At 41.1% G+C, this 15,033-nt stretch overlaps 2 protein-coding genes across 2 annotated transcripts; both read left to right on the forward strand.

Annotated features, from left to right (window-relative positions):
• Nucleotides 1-726: 726 nt before the first annotated feature.
• Nucleotides 727-10,105, forward strand: LOC143099216 (uncharacterized). Its single transcript, XM_076262304.1, has 4 exons — nucleotides 727-5,074; nucleotides 5,545-5,886; nucleotides 9,642-9,893; nucleotides 10,043-10,105. Exons 1-3 carry the CDS (start codon nucleotides 4,990-4,992, stop codon nucleotides 9,830-9,832), a joined length of 618 nt encoding a protein of 205 aa, XP_076118419.1. The 5' UTR covers nucleotides 727-4,989; the 3' UTR covers nucleotides 9,833-9,893; nucleotides 10,043-10,105.
• On the forward strand, nucleotides 10,021-14,320 carry LOC143099144 (B-cell receptor CD22-like). The gene is made up of 7 exons (XM_076262224.1): nucleotides 10,021-10,315; nucleotides 10,517-10,786; nucleotides 10,885-11,151; nucleotides 11,553-11,643; nucleotides 11,765-11,825; nucleotides 12,060-12,298; nucleotides 12,590-14,320. Exons 1-7 carry the CDS (start codon nucleotides 10,021-10,023, stop codon nucleotides 12,675-12,677), a joined length of 1,311 nt encoding a protein of 436 aa, XP_076118339.1. The 3' UTR covers nucleotides 12,678-14,320.
• The last annotated feature ends 713 nt before the right edge of the window (nucleotides 14,321-15,033 follow it).

Raw genomic sequence — 15,033 nt, forward strand, 5'->3', positions numbered from 1 at the left:
ACTATGTTTATTTGTTGTTCATACTGTAGATGCCTCTGCTCTGTCAGATGTCTCTGTCTGATCATGTGAGGCACAATGATATGAAGTTGAATGCACAGAGTGTTTGAAGTCTGAAGTTGACTATTTAATACATATACATATATATATATATATATATATATATATATATATATATATATATATATATATATATTTGCACTGCAAGCTACATGAGATCGGGCCTATACTAATCCATGTGCTTTTTGAAAACGAACACAAGAGCAATTGTATAAGAAAAGGTCTATAAAAAATTGTGTCTGGTAGCTGTTCATACATGCATATTATGTGAGATAATTTGGAAAAGTTTGATATTTGCACATCTTAACCGTTAGGAACAGGGGGCACAGGGCACTTCCTCTTTTTTGGCACTTCTCGGAAAAAAAAGAAGTATTTCACCAGGTCATACAAAAAAAAAGAGTAACAAAAAAGGCAAATGTACGCATGGGCCAAAATAGAATGTGCAGCCTCTGTGGAAACCACAAATTAACCACATTGACTTCAAAGAGCCTGCTGGATTTGACTTACAGTAACAACCCCCCCCCCCCCCCCCCCCCACACACACACACACACACACACACACGCACACACACACAATGTGCATGTATGTGTAACTGATTGTACAGCATTTATGCAATATGTATGTTGCTTATTTTTTAATGCATTATGTTGTTGCAGAATGTGTTATGAAAGATTATGTTTGCATAACACAGTGTAGTTCAAAGTGTGGGGTGGGCCCCACTAGTGGGGAATAGAGACATGTCAGGTGGGGCGCGATGAACAGGAGAAAATTAGGTTTTTTGTGCCTATCTTTAAAAAATGCCTTTCTTGTTAAAACAGAGGGAAAGATCATAGATTCAAAACAAACTAGATGTACCGCAGAGCGGTACAAAATATGACCGCCGCCCAGTCCAGCACATTTTTTCCACAAAAAGAAATCACGCTGAAAGGCCTATATGATTCTAACTGTCTCACTAAATTGCATTATCCACACTCAATTCTCACTGGTATCTGCTAGACAACAAGTACCAAAACATGATTAGTTCATATATTTCACATGTATAATTCATTTTATACAACCGCACCTCCATCTTGCCTGTTTATAATTCTGAGAAATTCTTGATTGTTTGTGTTATGTTTATGTTATGTGTGTGTGTGTGTGTGTGTGTGTGAGTGTGTGTGAGTGTGTGTGTGGGTGTGCGTGCGTGCTTGTGTTTGTGCCTGCGTATGTGCCTGTGCATGCAAGCGTACATACAGTATGTCTACTGTGTGAGTATGTGTCATACGTATGATTACTGTGATGTATGTGTGTGTGTGTGTGTATCTGTGCACATGTGTGCACATGAAATGGGTTAACATGACCCCTGGAGGCAAACATACGGAAACAAATGGTCATCCTAGGCCCTACAGTTCTCAAGATATTCACAGAGAACTGTGTCTGCCCTACCCTCCTTTCGGGGGGTCCAGTCCAGCGGGGGGGCTACAGATCAAAACGAAAAATGACGGTTCCATGCTATCCATGTGGGGGTACATGCCCACCAAGTTTCGTGTACCCCAGTCTTTCAGTGTCCTGGGAATCCTTGTTGGTGTATGTCACTAAATGTACACATAAATTATTTTATTGTGAGGCCCCCCATGAACAAAAGTACACAAAACTTGGCATGCATTCGGAGGGTGTCATAATGATCCTACACTTTTAATTTCGTGCAGTTTTGACCTTGTCAGCCAGAGATATTGTGATGAAAACACCTAATTTTTTGCTTTTTAATTTTTAACTAGGTGGCGCTATACATGAAATAAGTGGTAATGGGATGGGTTGACATGCCCCCTTAAGACCAACATACATAAAAAAGATGGACCTCCTAGGCCCTACGGTTCTCGAGATATTCACAGAAAACTGTCTCCGGCCACCTACAGGCCAGTTGGTGTATAGTAACATAAATGAATTTATTGTGTGGCCCCCCATGAACGGAATTCCACAAAACTTGGCGTGCATACAGAGGGTGTCATAATGATCATACACTTCCAATTTCGTGCAGTTTTGACTATGTTAGGTCACAGATACCTTCAATTACAACACCTCATTTTTACTTTTTTGTGTTTAACTAGGTGGCACTATACATGAAATGAGTGGTTATGGAATGGGTTGACATGGCCCTTTGAGATCAACATACAAAAAAAAAATGGTCCTCCTAAACCCTACGGTTCTCGAAATATTCACAGAAAACTGTGTCTGCCCTACCCTCCTTTCAGGGGGTCCAGTCCAGCGGGGGAGCTACAGATCAAAACGAAAAACGATGGTTCCATGCTATCCATGTGGGGTTACATGCCCACCAAGTTTTGTGTACCCCGGTCTTACAGTGTCCCGGGAATACATGACGGAAATTTGGACATGCGAAAAAGAAAAAATAAATAAATAAATAAATCTGACTAAACCTATATGACCGCCGCTTCGCTTCGCAGCGGTCATAATTATAGTTTACTTTACAGCCTATAGTTTAATTTATACAGTATAACTGATTCAGCAGGCAATGCTAGTTTATTTTAGAGCCTAGTTTAATTTATAGAATATAACTGATTGAGGGCTGTATTTTGGGTCACCAGTGCATGGCGTAATACTCGTTATTCACCCGCACAAAGTTGAATTCGGTATTTTGCACGTTTATTTTTTAAGCATTGCGCCCAGGGGTGTGGCAATTAACAACCTAGGGAGGGGCCTAGCGCGTTGTCTAAAAATCACTATCATACACCACCTAAACCTGGTCAGAAGTCAATGGGGAGTTGTTCATATGCTATTTTAAGAGCGCATGTCAACAGTCATATTGGCAGGTGCACGCACCATCCTTCTATCATTCATGAACGCACACCAGCGCACATCCATGCAAAGCATTACAAATTGCACGATTACAATGGGAAACATAATTAGAACAAAGATATTACGAAATACTGTACATCTCATGATGAGTAGTTATTCACCATCATTTGCAAATTGGTAATGACGGTTAAAAGTGATTATGGAGAGGCGAGAGACACGGATGGAGCACAGCTGAAGACGCACTGTCACGAGATATAAGCAACTCCTCTGCAGGATAAATGTTGTTTTATTCAGTCATTTGATCAACATTAGGGTAAGTGTTGCTTTTTCCAGCCTATGTTTTCGATGGTAACCCATTGTCAGTCAATAGTGAAAGTAACTGCATATAACTGTCTTGTCGTTGACTGACTCCTTGGTGAAGTTAGTTTCACTTTGCCAATGAGTTCAAATAATAGACGAGTGCAAATGCGTGAAGGCTATGCTAGGTTTTAGTAAAGCATGGTTTAAGAATGACTATTCCATACGGTCTCGCAAGCAGCCTCCTTCAAATGCGCCGTTGAATGCCAAAATACCGATGCATTTATTTGACATATCGCGCGTTGCGCCGTTAAAGGGAATGACAGATGTCATTCTCTGTGGTTTAAAATGATGTTACGCCCCAAACACACCCATATGACTGATTAAAAAACCTAGGAACACCTTGTTGCGCCATGCGCTCCACATTTGATAACGAAACCCCTCCCAATGTGAACTGGACATCCTACTAAATTTTAATAGACTTTTGACGAGTGACGATGCACTTTAGAATGTCATGATAGGGCCCTGAGTGTCAATGAATAGTTTACTGTTCACTGGATGATAAGATACTAAAGTCCTTTTTTTCTCATGGATTAATAGCCTACCATTTTGAAAAAGTTTGAAAACTGTGGGAAAATAGGCTAAAAGCTAAACGTTGATCAACTAGCCTACAAGCTGAAATTTGGTAATGGATGGAATTGTTGGCTACACAAATTTGGGGTTGCTCGGGAGAAATTCTGGCAGCTAATTGGGTGTTTTTCACGCAATTGTGTTCGAGAAACCGCTAACCTCATTTGCTAAAATGACATCTCGACATGACGAGTAGCCTAGTCTGGATGTTATGAAATGTTGCGATGTGATAGCTCGCCCTTACTCATTGACGTGTCAGTGTAGAGCTGACGGTCGGTGGCATTTGTGCAGGCAGCTAAACACTGTTTTTGATGTGATTTAACATAATATTTTGATCAAACGGGTTGCCCAGGGCCCTTTCTGGTCCTTTGCCCCTGGGCAAGTGCCCAGTTGCCCTAATGGTTAATCTGGCCCTGCTGAAATCATGCATTTATGCTTGTTTTTCCGATAGAAACTCTGCAACTTACTCTAGGATGAGTGTGAGGGATCACAGCGCACAAGTACATTTGTGTAGGCTAAAAATAACTTTTTTCCAAGTGAAATCTTCATTGGTCATTTATGTAGGCTCACATTAAATTAGTTTTATAGAATTTAATTGCATTGATCCTGACTGTAGACAAAGTAGGGTTTATACTGTGGTTATCGACGGTACCCAGTGCAAACAAACAATAGAGTTTGACATTAATGTTGGCAGAACGATTATGCCTATGTGTTTTTCAAATGGATGAGATCTTCAATTGTCATTCATGCAGGCTTGTGTAGCCTAAACTAGACTGATATAATTTAATAGCATTTAATACATCATAATCATAATGATATACCCATTGTACCTATATGCTTTAGTTGAAATGTTGTTAACGCAAAAGGTCATGAATTAGAGATTGACTTATGTAATTTCCTGATGATTCATAAAGATATAAAGGAATGAAGTGACAATTCATGACCTACAGTATAGAAAAGTGTTACCAATATCTCACAAAGTATAGAGTTAGTACGTAGCACACCTATACGCAACGGTGGTTGAGCAAAGTTTGTGCGTTCAACGGTTCAAGCTGAATTGAACACAGAAATTGGTCGGAAGAATAAAGAAGAAGTTTTAGTGATCAAGCACTTTAATCACACCTAACAGCTGTTTCTCAACAAAGTGAATGGACACTGACATGTTCTCTCTTTTCTCTTATTTTTCTCCACTATACTGAACGAATGAATGAATGAATGAACCAGTGATGGTGGAAATGGGGCCTTCTGTATCTCTGGCCTTGTTTCTGCTTATTCCTTGTCTCACCATAACCCCAGGTAATCAGATGTGTTTTATGAGATGTGAGCTTAGTTTAGTAGGAGTTTGTAGTTTTGTATCTGTTTGGTGACAGACCTGACTGATTTGGTCAGGTACAATGGTGTAAAAGTGATGCACTGTTAAACATACTTGTTCAGATCAGGCCAGTGTTGATCTGGTTGTTGTGATACAAAACTGGACAGAAAGCGCAGAGTGCACTTCAAACATTACTGTAGTGTGCAGTAATGCTCATATAAGATGTGGAGTAATATGAAAATACTTGATACATTTGCATGTTTAGTAATGGGGGCAATGACACTTACTTCCTTTATTTCTCCTGCTCCTTGTCATCGAGTGAGAGAGAGGTTACTGTATGCATGTGCACTATGAGCTAAAATAGAACACACAACTAAACCTCACAACACAACAAAATGTAACTTTATATGATTTTATTTATCCATGTATAACTTTTTGAGTCATTGTATTTCAGGTGTGTCTGAGTGGGTGGTGACTATGACTCATGACACTATCTGTGCTGTGACAGGATCAACAGTGGAGATGCCCTGCTCTTTCACTCATCAGCATAATCTTCATCTCAAAGTCAATAAAGTCTACTGGGGGATTAATCCCAAACATGGCGTGCCATTAGCTGATCTCTTAAATAATCCAGCGTATAAGGCTCGAGTTCAATACAATACAGATATGAAGAAAACCTGCACATTGATCCTGAGTGATGTGAGAGTCACAGATACAGATAACTATTATGCCAGGATTGAAACAAAAACAAGTGGGGAGAAATGGCAATCAAATCCTGTCAGCCTCACAGTCAAAGGTAAAAGCAAATAACTTCAGTATGTCAGATGTATACTAAGCACATAATAGAAAGTTAAGTAAATACAATTCATATTACCATTAAACATGAATTTGAACAGTTACAGTGTTCTGCCTTCCATAAGAATGCATCCTATTTTGTATGTGATTACCTTATATCTCATTCCTTTGTGTATGCTGCCACCTTCTGGTCTTTTGAGGTAACTGTTTAGTAATTAAGTACTACTTCCTGTTAACTTCCTGATTCACGTTTCAGTCGACCACGAGTTAACACAGATGAACACGGTGCCAGCTATTTTCCATTTTACGTTTGAGCTCTGGACATTATTTGTCTTTTTACACAAAAAAGACAAAAAAGAGAAAAAGTAAACAAATTGAATCAGTCCTTGGATTTATTTGGAGCTTTGTCAAAGTGTTATCTAGCTGTCTAGTTCTGCCTGCTGGTGACGCAGTACAAGGGCAGCATAGTAAAAAGACAACAGCGCAGCGAGTTCAAACTCTAGAAGATAGCCCAGGAAGATGTCGCTACACACGGACAGACTGGAGGTGGATGCCGTCGAACAGGCACAAGCCGCGGCACCCCTAGAGCTACCCAAAGACGGCCATGAGGCAACCGAGAGGTTAGAGCCTTTCCGAACACCTGACTCCCGGTCACAGATATCCAGAAGGTCCGGTGGATCAGCAATATCGTCAGCGGCTGCCAGAGCACGTGCCAAGTCAAAAGCAGCACAAGCCCAGGTGACTTTCGCTGAAAAAGAAGCAAGCGTGATGCGGCAGAAAGCTGAACTTGAAGCCAGTCTCCACGTTCTCATGAGCCAGAAGATGGCCGCTGCCGCCGAGGCAGCAGCTGCAGCATACGAGGATGAGGAGATTGAAAGCGGGGAGAAGCGATACGAGCCACCACACTCCTCACATATGGGGGGCTCATGGGAAAGGCTTATCGGCGTCGCCAGACGCATCCTGGATGCCATGCTGCTTCAGACTGGGCACACCCGCCTCACACACGAGGTCCTGAGCACCCTCATGGCCGAAGTGATGGCAATCATGAACGCCAGGCCCCTGGTGCCTGTGTCCTCTGACCCCGATATGCCTACAGTGCTCACTCCTGCGATGCTGCTTACCCAAAAGATGAGTAATGTCGCAGCCCCCTCCGGAAACTTCCAAATGGCTGATCTACACGGGAAGCAATGGAAACATGTCCAGTGCCTTGCAAACACCTTTTGGAAGAGATGGAGAAGGGACTACTTGTCAACACTGCAAGGCCGCCGAAAGTGGACTGATGAAAGGCCTAATGTCAAGACCGGCGACGTTGTCCTGCTGAAGGACAGCCAAGCCCACAGAAACGAATGGCCTGTGGGAGTGGTTGTCAACACTCTGCCAAGCGGTGACAAGAGGATCCGGAAAGTGGAGGTCAAAATAGTTAAAGAAGGGACTGCTAAAGTGCTTTTGAGGCCTATCTCAGAAATAGTCGTTCTTCTCTCTGAGTGAAATAGAAAATTTAGTTTGTCACTGTTTAAGTTGAGTTCTAATGTTATATAGTGGCATAATCATATTATACCCAGGGTTCTAAATTAACACCCGCCAACCCGCCAAATGCGGGTTAAAATTCATTTTGGCGGGTGATAATAAAAACTTACTAGCCAGTTTGGCCGGTGATGCATGAGGCATTAAATGCATGATACATAAGGCTCTGTTTTCGGTCATATATCCCCGGCAGTACTTCCTACATTTCCCATGACCACTGTGCCGTATGCTACGTCGGCTGCACGCAGTTTGCAGTGAAACCAGCGCGAGAGACCATGGAAACGAACGGAGCGTCTACCAGAAAACACACGGAATTAGAAGAACGAGTGGAGCCAGAGCAGGGAGTTAACCAGTAAAGTAAAGTAAAAAGTACCTAACACATGTACATAACACAAATGCATAATACATTACGAAATATTAACGCAATTAACGCATTGTGTTTACCTATTTCCTTTGTGGGGGGCTGATGTCATGTAACGGAGGCCGCAAAACCTGAAGCAGCAAGATCGTTTATTTTATTGTCTATGGAGTTAGCTGAAGATGGAACGTGAGGAGCTTGTAGGCGAACATTTTCAGTTTTAAAAAGGTAGCCTGATCAGTTATCACCACCACCACACGCATCACGCACTGTGCATAGGGCACCAAGAGACAGAAGAGGGACCAACATTTAGCCAATAAACAGTATAGCTGTACTGCAAACTGTTTTTCACTCTTGTTAGAAAGTAGGCTATACAATGTCAACATGCACCAACAGCATGTTACATAAAGATGATACTTTTCGGGTCCTCTCTATAAAGATCCAACTTGAACATAGGCCCAATGCTACTCCATTTAATTGAGAATGCGTCTGAGTGTGCAGGAGAGGGAGAGAAAACGAGTGGCAGGTTCTAGCTGGCTTGTCATTGTTGATGATAATTGATATCTCCTTTTTATGAAGTTAAGATTAAACTAAATGCGGCAGTGGTTGGTACAGACTGATGGGGGCGAGAATAGGAATGAAGCAGGGGATGAGGATATCGACAGAGAAATAGATAGATAGATCCCAAACATGAAATGAAGTGAAGTGCACTTCTGTGTATATTTTGTGGTATGTATTCATGCGAACAATGTTAATACAATGACCAAATGCATTCAGTGACACTCATCTCATAAACTCATAATTCTCTTATTTTCACCGGAAAAAAAATGGCTAATAGAAATTGTAATTGGCTAGTAACTTTAGAAAGTTACCAGCCACATTGGCTGGTGATCAAAAAAGTTAATTTAGAACCCTGATTATACCAAGCGGGGAGTGTTCTGCCTTCCATAAGAATGCATCCTATTTTGTATGTGATTACCTTATATCTCATTCCTTTGTGTATGCTGCCACCTTCTGGCCTTTTGAGGTAACTGTTTAGTAATTAAGTACTACTTCCTGTTAACTTCCTGATTCACGTTTCAGTCGACCATGAGTTTACACAGATGAACACGGTGCCAGCTATTTTCCATTTTACGTTTGAGCTCTGGACATTATTTGTCTTTTTACACAAAAAAGACAAAAAAGAGAAAAAGTAAACAAATTGAATCAGTCCTTGGATTTATTTGGAGCTCTTAACAAAGTGTTATCTAGCTGTCTAGTTCTGCCTGCTGGTGACGCAGTACGAGGGCAGCATATACAGTAATGCTAAACTCCTAACTCCTCAATTCCTCAGACAGACTAATAGAATATTTGTAAATTTACCTACATCACTTTATAACATTCTTCTGTTAACACATTGGAAATTATGGCAAAAGTTACAGTAATGTAAAGACTCCCAAACTCTGCTGATATTATATTGCTTCCATTACAGGCCTGGTTGTCCACACTTTTAGAAGAGCAATTGAGGGAAAATATGTTAAACTGAGCTGTAAGCTAATTTGACTAAGTTGTGCACTCATTTTACAAAATCATGTACACACTTTAGTAAAATGTGTGCATGATTTACTAAATTTAGAGAGCACAAATTAGGAAAATGAGCACACAATTAAGTAAAATCAGCGCATATTCTCTGGATATAAACAACACACACACCTCCAGGGTTCCATAGTAAGGAGATATGAGCACCAAAAACTAAAGAAGACTGAAGTCAAGATGAGAAATCTTAGCATTAGTCAACAGTCATGCATTGTAACAGTGACTGAACTCCCCAGATCATGTCCTAATGATTTTGAAGATGCTGTTTACTGACAGTATTATTATGTCCCTCTTTGCAGACCTTGTTGTCCAGACTTCTGGAACTGCAGTTGAGGGGAAATATATTAAACTGAGCTGTAACAGCCAATGCACCTTGAGACAGAACTCCATGTTTATGTGGAAAAAGGACGAGAAAGTCTTTTCTGACACACCAACAAACAACAACGAGCTGATATTCCACAAAATCAGGATTGAGGATGCAGGCAGCTAATCATGTGAATTAAATCACCAAGAGCATCGTCCATCTCCTCCAGTGAAGCTTGATGTCCTGTGTGAGTACATACAGTATGTGAACGACTGCCTTTAACAAACAGTTTGTAAAGCAAAAGTATTACATTCCTCAGCTAACAAAGTAATAAATGATGTGGGCAAACCTACATCCACTGTTTGTGTATTCTTATGTCAAATATTTCTGTTCTAGACCCTCCAAAGAACACCTCAGTTTCTGTCAGTCCTGCTGGTGAGATACATGAGGGCAGTTCAGTGACTACTCTGACCTGCAGCAGTGATGCCAACCCACCAGTGGAGAGCTACAGGTGGTATAAGAGGAGTGAAACAGCGCCATCTCTGGTGGGATCAAAGCAGATTTACAGAATCAACAGGATCACCTCTGGACACACTGGCCATTACTACTGTGTGGTGAAGAACCAACATGGTGACCGTAATTCTACTGCTGTTTTCCTGGATGTTCAGTGTGAGTAGACTATTGGTATTTAGGGATCAGCATGACCTGTTCATCTCTTACCTTACTCTCACTATATTCTAATTTCATGAAATCTAGTAACATGAACTGAAGTCAGACTATGAGCTGTGCGTTGTTTGTTTAAATGTAAAGATAAAATTAGTTTGAAAGCCCAAGGATTATTGTTCACTTATGTATTATTATTTTAAACAGATGCTCCAAAGAAAACCTCCTCATCAGTCAGTCCCTCTGGTGAGATACTTGATGGTGTTTCAGTGACTCTGACCTGCAACAGTGATGCCAACCCACCAGTTCAGAGCTACACCTGGTATAAAAAGGAGAAGAGTGAATCAGTGATGTTATCAACACAGCAGGTTTACAGCATCAGTAAAGCCCACTCTGAACACACTGGATATTACTTCTGTCAGGCTGAAAACAAACATGGTCACTTAAACTCTGCAATTATTAATCTGGGTGTTCTCTGTAAGTAAAGTGTAGAGTGCATATTTAATTGGCGTCTGTATGTTTTATAGTAGGTGAAAATATTTTGTTTTTAATGTTACATTTGTGTCTTCAATCAGACCCCCCTAAAGGGACATCAGTGTCCCACAATCACACTGGTGATCTAAAAGAGGGAATTTCAGTGACTCTGACCTGCAGCAGTGATGCCAACCCACCAGTGGAGAGCTACACCTGGTACAGGAATACTGGAGATGAAACTAATGAAGTAGGCTCAGGGGAGACCATCACCTTCACTCTGGACACCACCACTGCTGGACTTTACCACTGTGAGGCCAAAAACAGAATATCCTCTCAGAACTCCCATGCAGTTAAAGTGTCTATTGCAGGTATGGGTTGATCATACTTATCCAGAGTTACATTTTTTGACCATTTCTAAATGTTCTGTCAAACTGAATGTGGACTCTGGACTCCACCACTGCTGGACTTTATCACTGTGAGGCTAAAAATAGAATTTCTTCCAAGGATTCCCCTACCCTTAATGTCTCACTGTCAGGTAAACATGACCTCACAACTTTGTCCCAATAGAGATCATTTATGAGATACTCACCTTCTCCTGCATCTTTGGTCATTTATTTATATTTGGATTTAATATCCATGGAGTTATGCTGGGATGTTTGTCATTATAAATCAGCCTTATATTATCAGTGTGTCTGATGTGTTTTAATTTCTAAAAAGTTAATTCCAGTACTCATGGTCTCATGCAGGATTGTGTTTGTTTATAATTCAGGCTCAGGATGGCAAAGTATGGCTGCGATAGCAGGAGGAGCTGTTGCTTTCCTCATAGTTTTCATCGTGGTCCTGGCTGTTCTCATGTCCCGGTGAGTAACAAACACATATTTATTACGAATACTCAAAAAAGCATTGCTCTATTTTTCGAGCCTGATAGAGCTCTGACACGTATGTTCTACCTGTGTGTGTCTGTTTTTTTTTTTTTCAAAGAAGGAAGAAGAATACGACCAACTCAACCATCGTCTCTGGCAGCACAGTCAGGAATTCACAGGTGTGTAATCAGGGGATCCGTGTGTTAGTAGGAAGTTAACAGTCATCACCGTCCATGCCTTTGGTGAAAACCATAAGATAGGGGAACGGTACCAAAAGGGACACTCTTTACTAAGTGCTCTTTTTGCTAACTCTTCATGTAATGCATACTGTATTTCCACGGTTACCAATCTGGGATTGTATCACAGAAAACTCACCCGTCTGATCTGAATATTTCTCCTGCCATCCTCCACAGGGTGCTGCTGACAACGATTACGTGAATGTCAACCCGGTGACCTCTCACCCTGGCCAGAGTGTGGACTCAGGTGATCAGGATGATGTCCAGTACGCCAGCGTTCAGTTCAAGAGATCCAGAGAACAGGAGGTGCCCGTTTACTCCACTGTCGAGGAGACCAAACTCCACACACACCATCAGGAGCAGGACGAGGTGCAGTACGCAGCAGTCAACTTCTCTAGACCCACTGCTGCCACCCAGTGAGTAGAATGGGACATTACAAATACAATGTACACATTCAATTTCATCCACACCATACTCATGCCCTCTGGTGCCTAATGGTGAATGCAATGGGATGAGACAACAGCCAAAAAAATTATACTTGTCTACATAAATTGCACATCTATTTATGGAGCAAAAAAAACATGTCTTAATTGAAATAACATCAAATAACTCGTTTGTGAGTGTAAATGCGTGTGTGTGTGTGTGTGTGTGTGTCTACAGACCTTTGCCTCAGTGTATTTATGTCTAAGCATGTTTATTGTCCACAGTACCGGTGCAGATACAGATGTCTACAGTGCGGTCAGCAAACCCAGAAACAAGAAGGCCTGCGGGCAGCGTACGGCCCACCAGCAGTAATGCGTGACCGATGACCTGATGACCGATGACCTGATGGTGTGCACTTTCAAAACAGACAGACACATGCAGCACACACACAGAGAGAGAGAGAGATTACCTGACCTGATGGTGTCTGCAATCAGTCTTAGAGGTTTGGGCACTCTCTCATGAAGAACGATGGAATACTGTAGCCAGGGCCGAATTTGGGGGCCCCAAGCAAAATGTACATAGACATGAATGTTCCAGTCTGCTTTGATGCACGGAATTTATCGTGTGGTTTTCCTAGCCCCCATTTGGTAAATAGATTATCATGGTCGAATAGTTAGTATAGCAGAGAAGCTATGCCACTTTCATCAAAACCTATTTCAAAGCTATAGCAATGTTATGTCATTAAATACGATAAACAGTGATTCTGGAACAGATCTGCGTCTTCCTTATCCCGTTAATAAACATATTACAGTATGTAACCATATTCCGTCCGTTCGAAAAAAAAGTTGCGCTAACTGTTCTAGTTTGTTACAAGCAGCATGGGCCGTCAGGCAGGTACTTAACATAAACATTTTTTGCTAGGCTAGCCTTCCTGCTGCGACATTACACCATTACAAGACAAGTAGAGCTATTTCATCCAGTGTAATTTATCACTTACCACTATCTTGTTTTTTCTTGTCATCCTGTTCCTTTCTCTTCTTTCTTTTCTGGCTTCCGGACGCATAACTTAGCTTTATTATGACCATAGACATAATATACAATGTATATTATGTCTATGATTATGACTGCGAGGTTTTATATTTTCCCGGCAGTAGAGCTCACGAACCTGGCTGGCTGGCTGCTGTCAGAGACTACTGAGAGGGGCCCCCTTGAGGGGGATCCCGGTATTGCCGGTAAAACAGCGTCGTTGCACTTTACTGCATTGACTATCAAAGGGGCGCTCACAGTTTGTCGTTGCATTTTATTCTTAACCAGTCGTTGTCTTGGGGCCCCTGGCCAGCTCGGGGCCCCAAGCAATTGCTTGGTTTGTTTGCCTTCTAGCGACGGGCCTGACTGTAGCCTGCTGGTTTAGCTGTGAAGGGTCCATCAATTCATCCATTAATTTATTTTGTAATTTATTCATCTGTCTAAAACATTTACACATGCTCATTCATTAAGCTTTTATCCAAAGGCGATTTGAGATGCAAAGCAAAAAAAAAAAAATCATCTATCAGTATGTGATTCATTTAATGTGCTTGTTTTTATTGTGTTTTCGCTATAGAAGTGAATTTTTACCTTGGCACATTTGAGAAAGTCTTCAATAGGAATCTCTTCTGTATAACATGACATTTCATCACATTCAACTTCATTTTGAAACCTTTATTATTATTATGATTATTATGATTATTATTATTATTATTACAGTATTATTATCAGTAACAATTGTATTTATTAAATGTGGCATCACTTAAGTGTGCGATCATGCAAATTTATTTTTCTTGCAACCAGAGTGTATAATTTACACCAAAATGTGACAGGCCAAAGAGAGAGACATATATACTGTTTACTGCAATGCATACAAGTTACTGTAATTGTCTGTATTCACTGATAAGCCTTATTTATTTCAAATGAGACATTTGTCAGTTATGTGACCTGTTATTTTGTCATTGTTTTGACTAAAATGATTCTTTAAAGACTGTTTTGTTGTTTGTGTGTTTGTTTGTTTGTTTGTTGACTCTTTGCTGACTACATCAAAGTAGCAGTCATGGAAAATTCTGTAGCACATTTGAAAACAGATGCAATCCTTCACCTCTGCCATGGTAGCAGTCCACATGCAAACCCTGACAGAACTATGGGTCATGCAGACCTTCCTGGAGATGATGTTGTGCTCATATGGTGCTTTTCTGGGGCCCATTCATGAGACTCCACAGATTTGCCAGCTGTGTTGTGCTCAGTGCTACCATAAAAGCTTCCCCTGGTGACCAAAGTGTCACATAGCAACCAGAGACATGACCAGAAAATAGTGGTCCTATAGAGGGAGCCCCTGAGACATCAAACATAGTTTCCCTGGTGGCCAGACTTTAACAGTGCAACCAGTGACACTCATTCAGAGAGCACAAACATCTCCCAGCCTTAAAGGAGAAATCTGTAAAGGTTTCACATAGATCTCCGTTTCTCGAGGTCACTGAGTACTGTCAGTACAAAAAAACAAAAAAAAAAACTCGAGTTGCTATAGCTAGCAGCTAACACATCCAGGAATCTACAGCGTTATACACTCTGGGGGCAAGTCTATGAGCTCCAAATGTACACAGTAAAACAGATCAGTAAAGTTTCAGTATTCTCTGACACTGACTGGCAGGCAGTTCTCATTACTGATGATGTGCTTGAGTGCTGCACAAGTATCTATTTT

The sequence above is a fragment of the Alosa pseudoharengus genome, unplaced genomic scaffold (assembly GCF_046254945.1).
Source record: "Alosa pseudoharengus isolate Yale_2024_CS ecotype anadromous, Long Island Sound unplaced genomic scaffold, YU_APseudo_1.1 YU_APseudo_1.1_scf_25, whole genome shotgun sequence".
Taxonomy (NCBI): Eukaryota; Metazoa; Chordata; class Actinopteri; order Clupeiformes; family Clupeidae; genus Alosa; species Alosa pseudoharengus.